The 19,827-nt window shown below is 35.3% G+C and overlaps 2 protein-coding genes across 2 annotated transcripts in view; one reads left to right on the top strand and one right to left on the bottom strand.

Annotated features, from left to right (window-relative positions):
• ADGRL3 (adhesion G protein-coupled receptor L3) overlaps nucleotides 1-19,827 on the bottom strand; it is a 516,039-nt gene that overhangs the window by 452,400 nt on the left and 43,812 nt on the right. The gene's annotated exons all lie outside the window — the stretch shown is intronic.
• On the top strand, nucleotides 3,196-3,581 carry TMA7 (translation machinery associated 7 homolog). The gene has a single exon (XM_039217418.1). The coding sequence runs from the start codon at nucleotides 3,224-3,226 to the stop codon at nucleotides 3,398-3,400; it is 177 nt and encodes a 58-aa protein (XP_039073349.1). The 5' UTR covers nucleotides 3,196-3,223; the 3' UTR covers nucleotides 3,401-3,581.

Below are 19,827 nucleotides of genomic sequence, written 5' to 3'. Positions count from 1 at the left end.
GAAGGAAGGAAGAACAGATAAGGTTTCCCTTTTATCTTTTTCTAAATCTAGGGAGTAGGCTTTGTGGTTAGTGAGAATACTCTCTCTGGTCTCCACTAGCCAGAAGGTGCATGTATTGGCATGAATCTTGGTGGCCAATCAACTCAACAGAGGCCCTGAGACACTAAATCACAAGTGCACTGTCTTCCTCAATTGTGCCAGCTCTCAGGGGAATTTGTCATAAGGGGTCCCAATACATAAGGGGTTTGTCATTTCAACCTTGTTATCTTAGTGTTGGAAAAGTCCTATGCCATAGCACCTGCCTGGTGTCACAGATTAGCAGGTCTGTGATTGCAGGCATCCTCCACTCTCAAGCAAGACCAGAGACACCATTTTCACTATACAATTCTTAATGGCTGTGACAATGAAGGTCTTTTCTTAGGCTGATCCTGAAAGCGAACTTTCTGGATCTTGTGACAACTGCATCTTTTGCACTCTCCTTTAGGATACCTCTTACACACATGGTTGAGCCATGAAAGTGTTTATTGGGTTGAGTAACTATTGAGATTAATACAAGACCTGTCTCATCCATGTCCAGATAAGATAGAGAAAGACGACAAAAAAGGTGGAGAGGGTAATGTTAGGACCCGCGGTCCCTAGATAGGGAAAAACACATACTTTGGAACAATGCTGGGAGCAACTGACCACAGCAAACCCCCTCAGGCTTAAGGTTCCTCTTAACAATGTAACAGACACCACCTACTCCCCCTCAGGTTTCCCTTAGGAATTTGACAAAAGACCTAACTAAAAATAAGTAGTGGAACATAAAACATACGACACACAAAGAACGGTCTGACATACACCACCCTCATACAATCGAAAGGAGCCAATCAGGAATGGACAACCAGCACCAAGAATTCTCCAGTCAATATGGGTAGAAACTGAGAAGAAACAAGGGGCAAGGAAGGGGGTTGTTACCAGAACCTTTTAAAACAAAGACACTTAAGGGCGCCCGGGTGGCTTAGTCGGTTAAGCGTCCGACTTTCGCTCAGGTCATGATCTCGCGGTTTGTGGGTTCGAGCCCCGCGTCGGGCTCTGTGCTGACTGCCAGCTCAGGGCCTGGAGTCTGTTTCAGAGTCTGTGACTCCCTCTCTCTCTGACCCTCCCCTGCTCACGCTGTCTCTCTCTCCTAGAAATAAATAAAACATTTAAAAAAATTTTTTAAAATAAATAAATAAATAAATAAATAAATAAATAAAATAAAACAAAGACACTTGCCTATAGTCAGAGCATTTATTTACATATGCCCCCTCTCTGGAAAGAGAGCTTTCATACTATACTTATTTTCTAATCTTATCTGCTAATAAACTTTTGCCTGCTGCTCACTCTATGTCTAACTCTTCATTCTTCAAATTGGGGAGACAACAAACCCTGGGCATTGAGGTAAAAAAAAAAAAATCCTGCAAGATAGACAACGGATCTTTGAATTCACTACATTTAAAAGAAAACAATTATTTATTGGTAACTATGGAAGGACCAAATTAAAAAGAAAACACAAAGGAGTATAATGGCAAGCCTTAGGGACTCTCTTAATAAGATGAAAGAACAGAAGTTAGAATTTAAACAAAAATTAATGTTCACATCCAATGTAAATCCCCATTCTCAAAATCCAGCCCCATCTGCCTGTTTCAGCTTCCTTTTTCCTACAAGATTCACAAAGAGCACTCCAACATGATCTCCAAGCCCAGGATATTCAGGTTATTCATATAAATGCTAAATACCTGGGATAGGCAGTAAGGCTCACACTACTATTTCTTATAGCTCCTACTCTCCAGAGCTCTACCAGATTCAGGCTCTCCTATGCAATGTCTTTTGTAGATATATCCTACAGACCCACTAATAGAATTCAAGTCCCTTGGATAGCAGCAGATTTTTTAACTTATAAAGCCATTCTGCCTTGACATTCAGCAGATCCTACCAAATTTAGAGAGGAATTAGTGTCAGATGGGTTTAAAAAATCTTAAATGTCTTCTCCACAATTATTAGTAAAAATTTTAGCTATCTAAATAGGTAACCTAAATTTGTTCCATCTGCCAGAAGCATAGTTTGGATTAAACTTCTCTTTTACATAAGAGTGAGTTCTGCATTATTTAATAATAATGTTTATTTATTTTTGAGAAAGAGAGAGAGAAATAGAGAGAGAGGGAAGGTATAGGGAGAGAGGGAGACAGAGGATCTGAAGCAGATTCTTCATTGATAGTAGACAGCCTGATGTGAAGTTCAAACCAAGACATCATGATCTGAGATGAAGTCAGTCACTGCACTGACTGAGCCACCCAGGTGCCCGGAGTTGTATATTATAATAACTGTCCCATGGCTAAATCTTTGCAACTGTAAGATCTGTTTATATCTCTTTCTAAATTTATGAGTGTCTATATATGTGTATTATACATGTGTGACCTTTTTCTAACTCTGGATGGTATTGCCAAAATTAAAAGAGCTCTATTTAATTAGCTTTAAATTAAGCACTTATAAATTAATTATTCCTAGAGTTCTTGGAAATTAACCCAAATGCTTTTCAGGTTCATGTGGTCTGGAAAAAATATTTGGTACTAAATCTAGTTTAAGTTCACTGTTTTATTTAAAATAAACATATCTCTAGACTTATCAACATTGAATATAATACACACATACAATTTTTATTCTGCCTGGTTTACTAGCCAAATAAGGTCATGTTTTATCTCCCTCAAATTTTGTTAGCAACAAAAATAGCTTAGGATGATAGCTAACTTTTGTCTAAAGTTTCATGAAGATTTTGTGAGTCATCTAAACATAATTGTTGGGAGAAAGTGATTTAGGTAGACGTAAGTAGGATAAGTCTTTTGTTGAACTTTTTAGTATAATTACATTTTATGGGAGGCATACTTAAAAATAGCGTCCAAACTAGTTTTTGGTAACTTGAAATGTTAGAGTTTTGCTAAGTGAAATGAGAGAAATTCATCAAATATGTAGATTATTAGCAAATGAAGTAAAATAGTGAAACATTAATTACTGAATATAAATATATCTACTTTTGGCTTGCTTCTTACAAAGAAATGAAAAACATTTGAGCCTATTAGTATACATACCTTGTGCCACATTAAAAGATGATACTATAAGGAAGTACATATTTCTAGAAATTGTGAAATTTATTAAAATTTATTGGCTTCCGGCGGCAGGGTCTGGTGAAGGGGCGGCAGGCGCCATGTCTGGCCGCGAAGGTGGCAAGCAGCAGCCCCGGAAGCAACCCAAGAAGCAGGCCAAGGAGATGGACGAGGAAGATAAGGCATTCAAGCAGAAACAGAAAGAGGAGCAGAAGAAACTCGAGGAGCTAAAAGCGAAGGCCGCGGGGAAAGGCCCCCCTGGCCACAGGTGGAATTAAGAAATCTGGCAAAAAGTAAGCCGTCCCTTGTGCCGGAGGCAATGGTGATCTTTAATTCCTTTCCTGTTTAAACATCTGGATTCCCTGACACAGCATCTGTTGCCACCTATAGCTAGAATGAAGTGTTGTCTTAGATCCTGTTGTACATTTAAGAATAAACTTTTGTAAAAAAGAAATAAAATCAGTCAATCATAAAAAAAAAAATTGCCAATCAAAAGACTGCTGGTATAACAGTTTACAACGGCATACTTTTCAGTTTTGTTAGAAATTAAGGTTTCCAGGAGTTAAGATTCTTTTTTTTTTTTTTTTTTTAAATTTTTATTTATTTCTAGGAGAGAAAGAGATAGCGTGAACAGGGGAGGGTCAGAGAGAGAGGGAGACACAGACGCTGAAACAGGCTCCAGGCTCTGAGCTGGCAGTCAGCACAGAGCCCGACGCGGGGCTCGAACCCACGAACTGCGAGATCATGACCTAAGTGAAAGTCGGACGCTTAACCGACTAAGCCACCCAGGCGCCCCTCCAGGAGTTAAGATTCTAATTAATACATGTGATTAAAACTATTAGAAATAAAAAGGGAAACTCTGCATACGAGAAAACTAGGATGTATCTTTGGGTGGAAAAAAATGGGTACAAGAAAAGGAAATATGTTTTTTTAAGAGAAAAGAAACTAAATTTGTCCTGAAGTAAAAGTGGTTATTTCAAAATGGGAAAGGGAAGAATAAAGGACAAAATTAAGTAGAAAGTATGGAAGAAAGAATAAGAGAGAATCTCATGTTGTGTAATCAAGTGGGCTAAAACTGAATGAGTTTATTATAAGGGTTATACAAAATTAACCTTCAAAATTAGTACTGTATTTAACATAAAGATAAAACGTGTTTCTTTTATCTGCTAAAAGGACAAAGATTTCCTGTACTATTGGTCTGCTCTTGATATTAAGATATTGTGACAGGTTTTCCTTTACTTTTTAAGTAATCTGTGTAGAAAGCAAAGATTTTGTTTCTTACCAAAATAATCTTCTATTGTCTTAAACAGGTCTTTGATTATTTAAGAAATATTGAGCCTTGTCAATATTAAAAGAGCTAAGTTTTGCTTACAACTATGTAACAATTTGTATTTACCACTGAGATCTTTTATCATCACTTTGGTTAATTAGATAATTAAATATTGTTTGATAATGGTCTGTGGTCTAAGTGTCCCAACCTTTTGACATTTTTGACAAATTTCTCCAAATTAAATCTAAATAAAGCCTTTTGAACTTGGAACTAACGTTAGGATTTTCCAGAAGGTCCCTGAAACATACCAACAATTTGGTCTGTTTGTAAAAAGAGAGGTTACACTAAGTAGGCTTACTTGATATGTGAAATTATGTGGGAGGCATTGTCCAATAAGTGATGCTAAGCCTTCTTAGATTATATTTGTGTGAATATAGATTATTAATGTAAGTGTTCTAATAATTGCATGAAAGTCCTGGAAAACTAATGTGTCCTGGTACAATGTTATCAGTCATAATTCTAGTCATTATCTTAAAATGTTGGATGTCACAGAAATAAGCAAATTGCTTTGTCAAATGTATTAAAATGAACTCTGAGCAGATCTTTAATCATGGCCACTCTGAATTCTTTTCTCATTTACAGTTGTTTTACTCTGATGCTTTTGTAAAAGTGTTTTTATCTTTAGTGAGATTCATGAAAAGAACTTTGAGTACAGATTTCTGATAATTTAAGATCATACCATTGAACTGAGTAAGAATTTTAAAATTTTCTACTAGAAAAACTGGATTCGTGAAACTGCTAACAACAGATTAAGATTCAAGAATTAAGTACATGGAAATGAATAAACTAATGATGATTGATCATAATTTTTATGAATTTTTGTTTGAAACATTGCTGGTTCTTTCATGTTTATTTTTTCAGAGTTAAGATTTTTTTTCTCTTATGCTATGTATAGCTTTATAACAAGTATGTCTTTGTGAACAACAATGAAACAATTTTTCTCCTTACCTGATCCTTCCAGAATTTAGAAACTTGTAGTGAGTATTCTTATTTTTGTGACAATATGTTTATTTGCATATGTTCAATAAGAATCAGTCTTCTTGTTAACAAGATAGAAACAGAAACTTGTTATATTATCAGGGCTTTGACTGGAATGTCATATTTGAAAATATACATAGAATCAGATATGCCAGATAGCTTTAAGGAACTAGATTGACTTTATGAAGCCAATAAAGCCTTTTGAAAAAACAAAACAACTCCCCTCCCCTGCCCCGCAAAAAAACAAAACAAAACAAAACAAAACAAAACAAAACAAAACAAAAAACAAAAAAAAAAAACCAGCCTGGTACTTTTCTTACACAGTTCCCAACACTCTAACCAGATGAGTAATGAAGATCACTTCCTGGTAGGTGCAGGAATCTCAGAATGTTTTGGAGACCAAGAGAAAAGAGGAATTTACCCATATCTATAGGTATTGCAGGGTAAGTCTGGTGGCAAGTCCTTGGCCTGGCCTCCTGATCTCAGGATGCTTTTAAAAGTCCCATCTCCTCCTGATTAAAAGTTCCAGAACAGCTGAGTTAAGAAAGCCTGTATAAGCAGTCACTATTTTTGCTGCACTTACATAAATAATCAAGCCAAATTTATTGAACTTAAAATCATTTTCCAAAAAATAGCATTAATTTAGTTATCTTTGGTAGAAATAATGGTGATTTTAGTAATAAAAACTGTTTCAGTGAAAATTATAATACACACTTGTGGATATCATCAGATTCTAGTTCGGTTAACTGTGCTTGAGGTTTTATATTTACTTGTAAACTGGACTGGAACTAAATTCTTCTAGTTTCCTTACCTGACTATAAATCTCAAAACTAACATTTCCAGTTTTCTCCCTTTGATGTGGAATCATTGAGAATTAAAGCTGCCCTTTTCCCTGAAGCTGTCTGGAAACTGGAGCTAGCCAATTTGATATAAATTTCAGAAAAATCACCCCAATAGCTTATGTGTGGACAATCTTTGTGCCTGTTGCTCTGTGGCCACTCAGAAAGATCCCCAGGAGCATTCAAACTGCAAACAAGGAAAATCTAGCAGACTGCCACTGCCTGTTCTCATTCCATCTTAAAATGCTTTTGAGTCTGGCATCTATAAATCTTGACTGGCAACTCTCAGGATTCAGACACTGGATTTATAATTTGCTCCAAAACCTTTGTTTTTCTTTTCTTTACATATAAATGCCTTATATTAATTGCTTGATCATATAAACCTAATTTTGCAAGGCTATCTCCCAGAATGAGACCCAAAATGTTTCAACGTATTGACCTATTCTTAAGACCAAAACTAGTTTAATAGGATATGGAGCAATCTACCAATTTAGCTTTTGGATTATGAAACTTCTTACTTCAAGTTTTTAAGGTAAGACCAAAGGGAAACAAATTTTTTCATCCCAATAGATGTCTCTTTGGCATAAGGATTATTTTAGACTCATTATTTTTAAGGCACTACAGATTCAGAAAAAGCTCTTTACCTCCCCCTCAATTGCCTAAATTTATATTGGAAAAAGGGACTGTACCAGGAAGAGAGCTATTACCAGAGATAACAGGTCAAACGTTGTTTTCTATTCATCTCCTCTTGTGTTTCTGCAAATGGTCTTTTTCTCTGTTTGTATCCCTAGGATCCTACTCCTTCCTTTAGCTCAGGATATTATATAAGTTTCAATTACCTGACTCTTCACTTTGGGTCTCGTATTTTTATAGCATTCTTGAACATACAAATTTTGTTTTATTTCTATTAATCTGTTTTATTTTAATTTAATTTCACCAGCCAAAGAACCTAGAAGAGAAGAAGGAAAATTTTTTCTGCCCCTTCAAAGCAAATAGGATCAAACTTTGTAAAAAAAAAAAAAAAAAAAAAAAAAAAAAAGTTCCAAGTCTAATTTACAGTTAAAGTCTATAGCTAATATAACTTTGAGATTCTCATTAAAGACCTTTCATTCCAAACTGGGGAAGGCTAAAACTGTATCTTAATAATCTTATGAATTAATGAGGATTAAAATGAATTCCTAAAACAAAGATTGACAAAATCGACTTTTTTCCCCTTTGAACAGCTTTCACTCAAAAACATTCTCTTCAGTCCTCCATCAAGTAGATGCAATGCCCTAGTACTAATTTAAAGAAAATTCCACATAACATTGATATGCAAATTCTGATTGCTTCAGCTCAAATACTCTTAATTTGCATAAGCTAATTTAAAATGGGCTGTTAACTCTACTTTGAGCTTGAAAATCTGAAAACCCAAAGATGTCAATTGTAGAAGTTAATTGAGAAGTGTAGAAAATTTCCACCAAGTCTACAAAACATCCTATTGCCTAGCCACTGATTAACCAAATATTTCCACTGGCGAATTGTTTAGAACAACAGGCTAAGAACTTGAAAGAAAAACACTCAATAAATTAGAATTATTGCAATTTCCTTTAATGCCCACAATTTATTCTTTGCACCTAAATAATCACTGCTTTTATTATATTGTAAGGTCACCCAATAATCAATAAGTCCATATGGGAGAAAATGTTAAATAATGGTTCAAAATCACAGTACCAACCAGTTGTGTAATCAATTGGAGAGGTCAAATCTATTTTAATGCTAACTAATTTACATTTAATTTTCTTTATTTAGCATGCTGGGACCTACTGTATGTTTATAGGAGCATAATTAATAGTTGCATTATTTTATCCAGCTAAAAAAAAAAAAACTCCCCTTTTCTCTTCACCTAAAAATCTGTTTTCCACTTTGTCCATTGTGTTGAAAACTTATTTATGCTAATTGTTATTATTGTTATTTTGTATCTGGGTCAGGTGTCTTAAATACAGAAATGCTTATGTTCATAGACATGCTTTCTTTGGCTTCGGAATTTCAAACTAAAGGAGGGTGGAAATACAAGAGTAACAGCTGTTTCACCTCCGTCACAGCACATTTACATAAACTTTGATTAAGAGAAACCTGGCCAGGGAACATGGTAACATAACCCAATGTGAATATGCACCCATAACCTACACCCATTTCTAAAAATGACTGGAGGCATCTTATATGGAACAGGTGCAATAAACCAAAGACCTTAAACATGCATTGCAATTTTCATTAGCAAGACTCCTGCTAACCCTGTTTCCTTTTCAAAGGAAGGTTAAAACTTTATCTTTTAGAGGTAAAGGACAGGAAGAACTCCTACTGGTTGATACTAGTTTGAGCTTGAACACCAACTCATACCTACACAGATGGACAATGGAGTATCCCATAGTTGCCTCTGCTTCATTATAATGTTTAAAATCTCTGCCCAGTTAGGAGCACAAACCTCATTAACATAACATAGGATGCATGTATAAATGTTTCCTGACTACACATAGGCAACTTTGTGCCCACCTTCTACCTATGATGACAAAGCTCTCTTTTCTGAATATTCATCATGACCCCAATATAAGGAACCTTCTCACTCCTGCTCACAGAGCCACAGCTTTGGATGTTATTCCCCATGATCTCTTTATTTGCGGCAAATACATTTTCTTTGGTATGACAACTTTAGTAGTCTTTACCTGTGACTCACCAAGGCATTAACTCACCTTAGTTTAGTTACAAAATTTCTTATTACCAAAATAAATAAACAAATTAAATTAAATTAAAAATACTTATTTTTTTTTAGGTAAAGGTTGAAGGACATTGTGTAACAGAGACAAAGACAGAGATAGAGAGACAGAAATAGAGATAGATCTATCATTGTTTCCCAGAGCTTGACCTGGTATTGGACACTTGTAGGCTTGAAGAGATTCAAAATGAACTTTCCCAAAATGTGCTAATTGGCATGTAGATTATTTTGAGCTGAAAACAGTCAAGGCCCAAAAACTCAGAAAGAGTTTCCTACCTTCCCCTTAACTGCTTCTGAGAATTTAAGTAGAGGGCCTGGTCCAGGAAGAGCACTATCACCTACAAACAGTATGGGCTAAATAGCAATAACTACAAAGAGTATGGGCTAGGGGGTTGTAAGCTGCAGGAAGCTGAGAAGCACATATTTGTTCAAATTCCACTCTGTGTCCCATTGTGTCTGCATGGTGCGACAAACATTTGTTAAGCAAACATTTACTCTTCCCATCTACCCGTGAATGGTCTCTCTTCCCTTTGAAACTCCAGACTCCTAACCCCTTCTCCTGAGGTGCAGGATGGCCCATAGGCCTCAATTGTCTGACTGTTTTAAAGCCTCACATGTCTTTGTGGGACTCCTCTATGTAGACAATTAAATTCGTTTTTCTCCTGTTAATCTGTTTTAGGTCAATTATTTAATAAATCAGCCAAAAGAACCTAGAACGGTAAACTAAAATGCTTTCCTCCCCCCACAGACTCTTCATAAATATTTATGGAAATAGATAGGATTTGAATATAAGATCAAATATGAAGAACAAAGAAGAAAACAGGAGAAGCAGCTAGACAGAGAAGGAATTGGGGAGGGGGGCACGTACAAGGTCTAAGAATATATTTCTGGCCTTTGTATAACAAAGACAAGTGACACAAGCCTTCCACAGATGAAAAGGAAAATATGATTCAGTCAGGTAGTACTAAACTGTGATGTAAAGTTTAGTAATCTTTTACGGATCATTTGTTTGTCTGCCTTCATGTTTTTTTTTTTTTAAATAAATAATACTTTTAAATTATAAAGTCTGAATCAAGTATTTGTAACCAGTTATCTAAACTACTGATTAGAAAGTTAAGAAAGAATTGGTAATAAATTCTGAGAGACAAGGTTATAATGAATCTTTACTTGATACTATAGCGCGTTCATTCAAATTGCATTCAATTTGGATGAATGGATTAATGAATAATGACGTGTATGAGCTTTTTAATGTTACTAAGCTGCTGCTCCTATATTTATTGCATCTATTTCCTAGACAATCATTTATTCTATATCTATAATCAATATGTATCATAAACATCTAAAATAATTATCCCCAAAATCCATGGTGCTAAATAATTTAATCCATCTAACAAAAACAGTAGTTTTATTTCTCCCTTACTGGGTTGGCAATATTCCAGAATGTTGCACCCCAAATATGTCTCTTTGGCATAATGTCTATTTTGAGCAGATTATTTTGAGAAATAGAAGGTATGGAGGAAGCTCTGAAAGCAGAGAAGCTCCTCTTTTCTAAGATGAAGAAAATCTTCATTTATCAGGAATAGATGGATGAATAAATAACGAGAGAATATTATCAATGCACTCACTTAAATCTGCATATCAAAATTTATCTTTGTTTATCTTGCTTTTCTTGGTAAACTCTCATAATTGACCTCCCACATTTTATTTTGTATTTAGCTGAAAATGGTATTTTTTTTTTTTTATGTTTTATTTATTTCTAGGAGAGAGAGAGACAGCGTGAACAGGGGAGGGTCAGAGAGAGAGGGAGTCACAGACTGAAACAGGCTCCAGGCTCTGAGCTGGCAGTCAGCACAGAGCCCGACGCGGGGCTCGAACCCACGAACCTCGAGATCATGACCCAAGCGAAAGTCGGACGCTTAACCAACTAAGCCACCCAGGCGCCCCTGAAAATGGTATTTTAGGTGGTGACTTAGGCCACCGCAATGAGTTGCTCCTCGTTCCCTGTGTATCTCCCATGTGTACATGAGATGTACATGTTAAACTTCTTTTTGTCTTTCTCTTGTTAATCTGTCTTTTATTACAGAGAGCCTCGGCCAATAGCTCCAAAGGGTAGAGGGAAAATTATTTTCCACCTGTGTATTTATATTTATGATTAGATTAATTTAAAGTTATATAATATTATATAATATGTGGGTATGTAAGTATGTATACCTGTATAAGTGTATATACAATGTGTATATAGTGTATATACAAAGTGTATAAACAATGTAGATACAATATGTAGTTCCATGTAATATCTCTAAAAATTCAACGTTTTCAGAATATTACAAACTATTTTCTTTCTGTGATGACCACCATAAGTTTTAAAAAATCATGTCCTCAGGTTTTACTCACTCCTCATCATTGTTCCTCTCGGTGATTCCTTGCAGTAATACAGGCATGAGTGAATTTGTTTGACAGGAATATACAGTATAAATTATGCACTACATAATCTGTACACATTCCCCTAAAATTAGAGATTACCAACCCAAGGGGTGAGAAAAGATCTTCTTTATTTTAGCAAAAAAAGTCACATCCAAATCTTTATGTAACAAATTTTATATAAATGCACTCACAGATTGTATAAATGCTAACCTTACTCCATATGAATACAATGCTGTGGCTTTCCTCAGTTATCAAGTCCTTCAGTCTCCTCTAGAATTATAACTCTTAATTTTTATATATGATGAGTGCAAAATAAGGAAAAATAACCAAAACACTTAACATTAAGATGTCCAGAGTATCCATACAAACACCCATTTTGAAGAATTATTGCATAGTTAAGGTTGCACTTGTGTCAAGACCTTGTGTTGGAGAAATAGCCTCAGAATCGTTAGTTTAGTCTAAAAGGATTATGCACAGTGACCCAGTGACTGGATCAGGCATTTAGCAACAACCTACTAACAGTTGAGCTCATGTGAGAAAAGGACAGCTTTGCTACAATGTGATAAATATCTTCAAAGTAAAAATTTACAAGTGCCTAGTCACTCTCACACACATATAAGCTGACAAGAGAACCGAAATTCTTGTGACTAGCTCAATTTATAATGTAAACAGTGAAATATTTAGGAATTACCTGGATTTATTATGTCATTATTTAACAGGGCAACTACTTAGTTGGCCAGCTCCCTAGATTAATGACCCATAAATTAATAAATATTTCATGGCTCTAAAACTCAGCATTAGCCAACCTCTCACAATCAATTAGCCTCACAAGTAGGAATACATCTGGAATCACATTTATATTCCTTCCTTTGTTATCCCTTGACTACTCCAAGTATCACTGATTTACCACTCACCATAGCAAAGTATCTAAAAAATGTTTTCTGTTGCTGCATAAGATGAATCAACAAAGATTACATGACAGTGAAATACTCTGTATCCCATATTTATTGTCTTGTCCAAACAGAACACATACACATGCATGCATACCTCTCTGAATTACAAGTAATTACAAAGAAGGCATGCCTCTTTCTAAGAAAATATACAAATTTCAAAATTATCTTTTCTAAGAGAGGTGAATTATTTTAATCTATCATGCTGACTCTGTCATTAACAGCATTCTTTTTTAGCACCTGCCAGTGAGTCCTCTTATCCTAGAAACCACAAAAAGGAAAATAATCTACTTCCATGAATCTACTTACCTTCTAGACCTCAACTGAATCCCAAAGTAAAATTATTTTGATGAAGAATATTGTCTGCAAAAATGAAGATACTGCATGAAGAAAATGAAGCAAACATATCTCATATACTTACAGCTGAGGAATAGTTTCCTGTGTGGATTTCTTCCACAACAAATATATTAGATAGTTTCTGCAGACCAAGACAGAATAAACCTTCAAATGGTTTATTTCATGCTGGTTCTGTGTTTTTCCAGAAAGGTAAATAATTTTATATTTTGATATGATGAAATTATACCCCGCAGTTACTCTCAAGTCAAAACAATATTAGATTTGTCACAGATTGCCACATTTGAGTATTTTAAATGTAATTTAAAGACCAAACAGCAATCTTCAAATGCAAACTTCTATAATAAAAAAGAGGGGGGAACCCCCAAATAACTGCATTTAAATGTAAGAATTTATGGCTAAATTTAAGTTTGTTTCACTATATTGCTGGAAGAAAATAAAATTTACCAATTTGTTCAATAGCCACACTATTCATTAATAATCAGATTCAGGATCTATCTAGTTTTAATTATATTAACTAGGTAAAAATATTTCCTAGTGTTTAACAATTGCTAGATATTGTTTAAGGTCCTGTGAAAGCAGCAGTGATTAAGTCAGACAACACATGTGGTCTCTTACATTTCATGGTTTCTTGCAAATCTCTTACATTTTAGAGGGGCAGGGTAAAATTTGAGAGGAAGATAACAAATGGCAACAATAAGTACTACTACTACTATCTAGTCTTCTGTAGTGAATTAAAATAGAATGATGCAATGAAGACTATCTTACTTTTTGTCCTAGAAGGTCTCTAGAAAGGTAACAAACTGAGGATTGCAGAGGAAATACCTATGCAAAAGTAATGAGGAAGAACAACTTAAGCAGAGGGCATATCTAATGCAAAGGCTCTAAGGGTTGAATAGTTTGCTGAAAACAGACAAAGCAAAAAACAAAAAAAAACAGTGTAGCCAGAGTTTAAAAGGTAAGAGCAGCACAGCAGTGTGCTGATAAATGTTTAACAACTGCTTTCTAGTAATATACATGTGTGTCTGTAAAAATATACATTAAGTGTATTATAAATGTTACTGATACAAAAGATGCCTAGCACACAATTTGTAAACAACAAAAAATAAACAATATGCTGTAAATTCTATATAGCCAAATGGTTCTCATAGCATTGCTGTCACTGACTTTGCTGAACTCTTGAATCTGTAGCCAAACTAAAATTGTAACTGATGAACTAGTCTAGCTCCAAAGTCAATGTTGACTGATCTTTGTTTATGTTAATCAGGAAGATGAAAACAAAACAACAAAGACATATATTGGAACTGCACTAGTTTGTCAGTGATGTAACTTCTTTGCTACATTGCACAACAGTCTTCAAATAGTAGAATATATCCTCAATTCTTTATGTTATTCAAAATGTAACAGGCTAGGCACAACCCATTGTGAAGTTTACTCTGCATTAATAAAGTTTTGTCCAATGATGTCTTATGTTTAGACAATCATCAAAACAGTAAAAAACATCAAATCATACATCAGTAAAGCCTGATGTATAATGTTTACCAATATGTATAGTATAAATACTCCCTGTAGGGTTAATTGCAAGCTATCAACATGACTTCACTGTATATGAAGTTGGGAAGAGATGTACAGGAGCAAATAATTATATGGTATTTCCATCATATACATTTAATATAATAAAGAAGAAAACCAAAAACGTAAAAAAAGAAAACAAAAAACAAAAAAAACCCAGGTCACAGATAACAGGAAAAAGTGGTAAAATGATTAGGAAGTAATGAGCTCTGAGAAAGTATTTCATTTGCTTGTAATGCAGTTTACTTGACTGTAGGAGTTGGTTTTAACAACTGGTGTGTGATATATCTGCAAATTTAACAAGTGGTTCTCACAGGTCATTGCCAGCCAACTCCTCTAAATGGACTCAATGTGGATATAGTGATATAAATGAGGCTGCCGATATAAACAGGGACATTGCTACTAAGGGCTTTATAAACTAATGCAGGGAGTTTTTATTTCATTGAAAGAGTGTTTTAAAAAATCATTGGAAAGATTGAAATCAAGAGTGAGGTATGACTTAATTGTGTTTGAAAATGTTTCCTTTCAGTGCTCTAGAGAATTGATTTCAAGAATCTGTGAATCGGGAGGGAAGACTCAGAGAGACTGAAGTCACTGTGAAAGCCTAAGTGAGAGATAATGAGGGCTTCAAAAAGAAGATACTCCTTGCAATGATGTTTTGATGGTAGACGGACAGAACTTATTGATGACGGATTGAAGTGCAGGCACCTCTGACCTTAGACCAGATTAAGAAGACCCATGTATCACATTCATAGAAACTCTTTTATACTCCTTTTTAGGTAATAGGAAAGTTTTCTGAAAGCTCAGTAACCAAGGATAATTAAAGAGAGAGACACAGGCACTGAACTGGCTCTGCAGAGCCCAAGAAGAGAGTGTAAGACTAGCTGGTGAGGTAGGGGTAGGGGTGGAAGGTGAGGATGAATTAAAAACTCATAGATGGTGCTGCAGGAAATCAGAGGACAGCCAGGCTACTTTTGTTTAAAGTCATCTTTCTCCAGCCACCCGTTGTCAATGTCTAAAAGCAGGCTTCCCTCTCTCCCGACCCTCTGCTTAGAAAAGCCTAGAACTGTCTAGAAATCCTGAGTTGGAAAAACAAGATATGGAGAAGAGGCACTGCCCACCCTTCTCTCCTTAGAGAGAAGTCAGTCCTGCCTTGGGGCGGATCTGGAGCTGAACCCAGCTTCCTGTCTTTTCCTACCAAGCAGAACAGAACTACCCTCAGGTTTATCAGGGTGGGCCCCACTAGGAGAGAAAAACTCCTTTAGCCTCCAGATTTCAGGATGATAACCTGATAAATCCCAGTGACAGCCTGATATATAACTTTTAACTCTGACATATGAGATGCAGGATTCCATTTAAACTGTTTTGGGCCCCACAAATGTTAAAGCCAATGTGGAAAGGAAAGGTAAAGAAAGAGAAAAATCCATGATTTCTCAATTTTTAAATGAATATTAGTATATGATTCCCTTCTGAACTTCACACAAATCAATCTTCATCCAACAAATTTCCAGTCAAAATCTAATCATATATGTTGGGAAGAATCTGAGAATCTGCTTTCAAATACTTTAAGCCAACTGTGAAAAAGAACAGTGAAAAGAAGGAACTCATTCCTGCAGGTGTTAAACAATCTTCCAAAGTCATAGTGGTATACTGGATTAGATACAGGTTAATGAACCAGTGAAACAGAACAAAAAGGCTATTAGTGTATGGGAATTTGTCATATAGGAGGAACATCATGAACCACTAGAGAGAGCGTGCATTATCTGGTAGTGTATATTTAAAAAAAAAAAAGACTCCACCTAAAAAGTGCTGTGTTTCTAACTCGTAAAAAATTTCTGGTTAATTTATTTGAATTCTAAGTGTAATTCTAAGTGTTAAAGGTTAACTACTTATGATATTGGGTGGGGAATGGTTTCTGAAACACCTGCAAATGACAAATTAACAGGGGAAGACAGAATGTTCTGACTATACCTCATTGAAGGATTTCTGTCCAAACATATCTAAAGAGCAAGAAGGAGGAAGAAGATATTTATACAATTGAAAATGGCAAAGGCTTACTGGGGAGCCAGGAGGGGGGACAACCTAAGTGGAAAGTATGTAATAACTATAAAAAGTCATTTAATGGAAGAAACTATCCAAATGTTTAATCAATATTGAAGAAGTATGTTCAATCTCAAAAGCAATCTGAAAAATGCAAACTAAAACAATGAGATATGACTTAGTATCTATCAGGTAGACAAAAATTAGAAAGCTGAAGCCTCTACCATCAGGTTTCAGGAAAGGAAAAGGAAGCTCTCCAGACCTGTTTGTTCCAGTGAAAACTGTTGCATTGATTCTGAAGAGCAATCTGTCAGTGCTTAGTGAAGTTACCTATGTGTGTAAACTTTTATCTCTCCCTTAACTGCCTAAAAGAATTTAGATAGGTCTGGCCCAGAAGGAGAGATATTACCAGAGATAACTTTTTTTATCTGAAAGACTTATCTGCATGTCATGGCAAACATCTGATTACCACACATCTGCTCTTCTTTATCTTCTTGTGAATTTCCCTCCTCCCCTTTGAAGCCCCAGGCCAATATCCCATTCCTTACCTCTGGATGGCAAGCAAGCCTCAATTGCCTGAATGCCTTTGGGTCTCATATTTTTAGGGGCCTCTCCTACATATAAACTTAAATTTGAGGGGTTTTTTTCCTCCTGTTAATCTTTCTTATGTCAATTTAATTATTAGACCAACCAAAGAAACTAGATGGGGAAAATGGAAAACTATTCCAACCCTACAACCAGCACTATGGATAGAGTTCAAGAATGACTCTGAGTGAAAGAAGGAATAAACAGATAAGATGAATAACACAATACTAACTAGAAACATCTTTCCTTCCTTCCTTCCTTCCTTCCTTCCTTCCTTCCTTCCTTCCTTCCTTCCTTCCTTCCTTCCTTCCTTCCTTCCTTCCTTCCTTCCTTCCNCTTCCTTCCTTCCTTCCTTCCTTCCTTCCTTCCTTCCTTCCTTCCTTCCTTCCTTTCCTTCTTTCCTTTTCTTTCTTTCTTTCTTTCTTTCTTTCTTTCTTTCTTTCTTTCTTTCTTTCTTTCTTTCTTTTTTTCATGGATAAATGTATATTTAAGTAAACATTGAAAGCATGACTGGAAGAATATACATGAAATACAGTGGACTAGAGTGGGTAAGGGAAAAGATCTTGAGAAAAGGAAGATGAAAAATATGTATTATATTTCTATTGCTGCAATAACAGATCACCATATATTAAGAGGCTTACAACAACACAAATTGTATTACCTTAAGGTTCTGTAGGTGAGAAATCGGATGTGATTCTCACTGGGCTCCTTTCTTGAAGTCTCTAGGGAAGAATTCTAGCTTCTAGAGGCCCCCTTTCGTCATCCTCAACACCAGCAAATGTTGCATCTTTGTGCTTCCTTCTCTATTCCTCAATTTTTGCCTCCTACTTCCACTTTTTTGTTGTTGGTGAAATATTATTAATATACACTGTTAGTTTCAACACGATTCAATAGTTGTGTGCACTACTTAGTGCTTATCATGGTAGGTATAGTCACTCTGAGTGTTACCACAATATAATTATAATCTTATTAACTATATTCCCTATGCTGTATTTATCATCTCTGTGACTGAGTTATTTTATAACTTAGTTATTTTATAACTGGAAGTTTACACCTTTTAATACCCTTCATCTGTTTTAGCCCTTTCCCCCACATCTCATCTCTGGCAACCCCATTTATTCTCTGTGTGTAAGAGTCTGTTTATTTGTTTGAATCTTTGTTTGCTGTTGTTGTCGTTGTTATTATATTCCGCATAAGTGTAATCATATGGTATTTGTCTTTCTCTGTCTGACTTCTTTCGTTTAGCATTACACCCAATAGTATAATCTCATTTTTTTTTTAATGTTTGAGTAATAAACAGTCCACTGTGCGTGTGCGTGTGCATGTGCATATCACTCCTTTATCCATTTGTCAACTGTAGGACTGTTGGGTTGCTTCCATATATCGGTTATAGTATATTATGCTTCAGTAAATACAGGGATGTATATATCTTTTCAAATCTGTATTTATTTTTAGGGGTAAATACCGACTAGTGGAATTACTGGATTATATGATAGTTCTATTTTTAATTTTCTGAGGTACCTCTATATTGTTTTCCACAGTGGCTGCACCAATTTACATTCCTACCAAAAATGCAGGAGGGTTCATTTCTCTGCATCCTTGCCAACACTTATTATTTCTTATCTTTTTACTTCTCGTCATTCTGACTGGTTTAAGGTAGTATCTCATTGCGGTTTTGATTTGCATTTTCCTGATGATGAGTGATGTTGAATATCATTTCATGTGTCTGTTGGCCATTGCATGTCTTTTATAGTAAAATGTCTATTCAGCTCCTCTGCACATTTTAATCGGATTATTACTGGGTTTCTGTTTTGTTTACTTGTATAAGTTCTTCATATATTTTGGATATTAATCCTTTATTAAATATTTTATTTGCAAATATCTTATCCCATTCAGTAGTCTGCCTTTTCATTTTGTTAATGATTTCCTTTACTGTGTAAAAGCTTTTTATTTTGGGGTAGTCCCAATAGTTTACTTTTGTTTTCCTTTCTCTACCTGAGGAAGCATACCTATGAAAATGCAAATGTTGTATAACTTTGATCCTTTCTTCCATTTCTCTCTGAATCCTTTTCCCTCCTGCTTCCACTTTCAAAGATCCTTACGATTCCATTAAACTGAATTGTGCAATCCAGAATACTCTTTCTACCTCTAGGTTGTTAACTTAATCACATCTGCAAAGTCCTTTTTGCTAAGTAAAGTAAAATATTCACAGGTTCCAAGGGTTAGAATGCAGACATCTATACTTAGACAAACTGGACTTTAAATTAAAGACAATAACAAGAGATGAAGAAGAGCACTACATAATAATCACAGGGTCCATCCATCAGGAAGAATTAACTATCATAAATGTCTACGCACCAAATATGGAAGCACCTAAATATCTAAAACAATTAATCATAAACAGAAACAAGCTTATAGATGAGAATGTGCTAATAGCAGGGTACTTTAATACTCTGCTTACAGCAATGGACAGGTCAACCAGACAGAAAATCACTAAAGAAATAATGGACTTGAAAGACACATTGGACCAGATGGATCTGATGGATGTATTTAGAACTTTACATCCTGAGGCCAAGGAATTTACTTTCTTCTAAAGTGCACATGGCATATTCTCCAAGATAGATCACATACTGGGACATAAAGCAGCCCTCAATAAATATAAAAGAATTGAGATCATACCATGCACACTGTCAGATCACAATGCTTTGAAACTTGAAATCAATTACAGGAAGAAGTCTGGAAAACCTCCAAAAACATGGAGGTTAAAGAACACCCTTCTAAAGAATGAATGGGCCAATCAGGCAATTAGAGATGAAATTAAAAAATATATGGAAACAAATGAAAATGAAAACACAACAATTCAAAATCTATGGGATGCGGC

This window comes from Hyaena hyaena, unplaced genomic scaffold (genome assembly GCF_003009895.1).
Source record: "Hyaena hyaena isolate Hyena2069 unplaced genomic scaffold, ASM300989v1 scaffold_687, whole genome shotgun sequence".
Classification (NCBI taxonomy): domain Eukaryota; kingdom Metazoa; phylum Chordata; class Mammalia; order Carnivora; family Hyaenidae; genus Hyaena; species Hyaena hyaena.
The sequence above is the reverse complement of the archived record's forward strand: the minus strand, read 5'-3'. Positions and strand labels throughout refer to the sequence as shown.

Coding starts and splice junctions, on each gene's coding strand:
- TMA7 (XM_039217418.1), top strand. CDS start 3,224: ATGTCTGGCCGCGAAGGTGGCAAGCAGCAGCCCCGGAAGCAACCCAAG.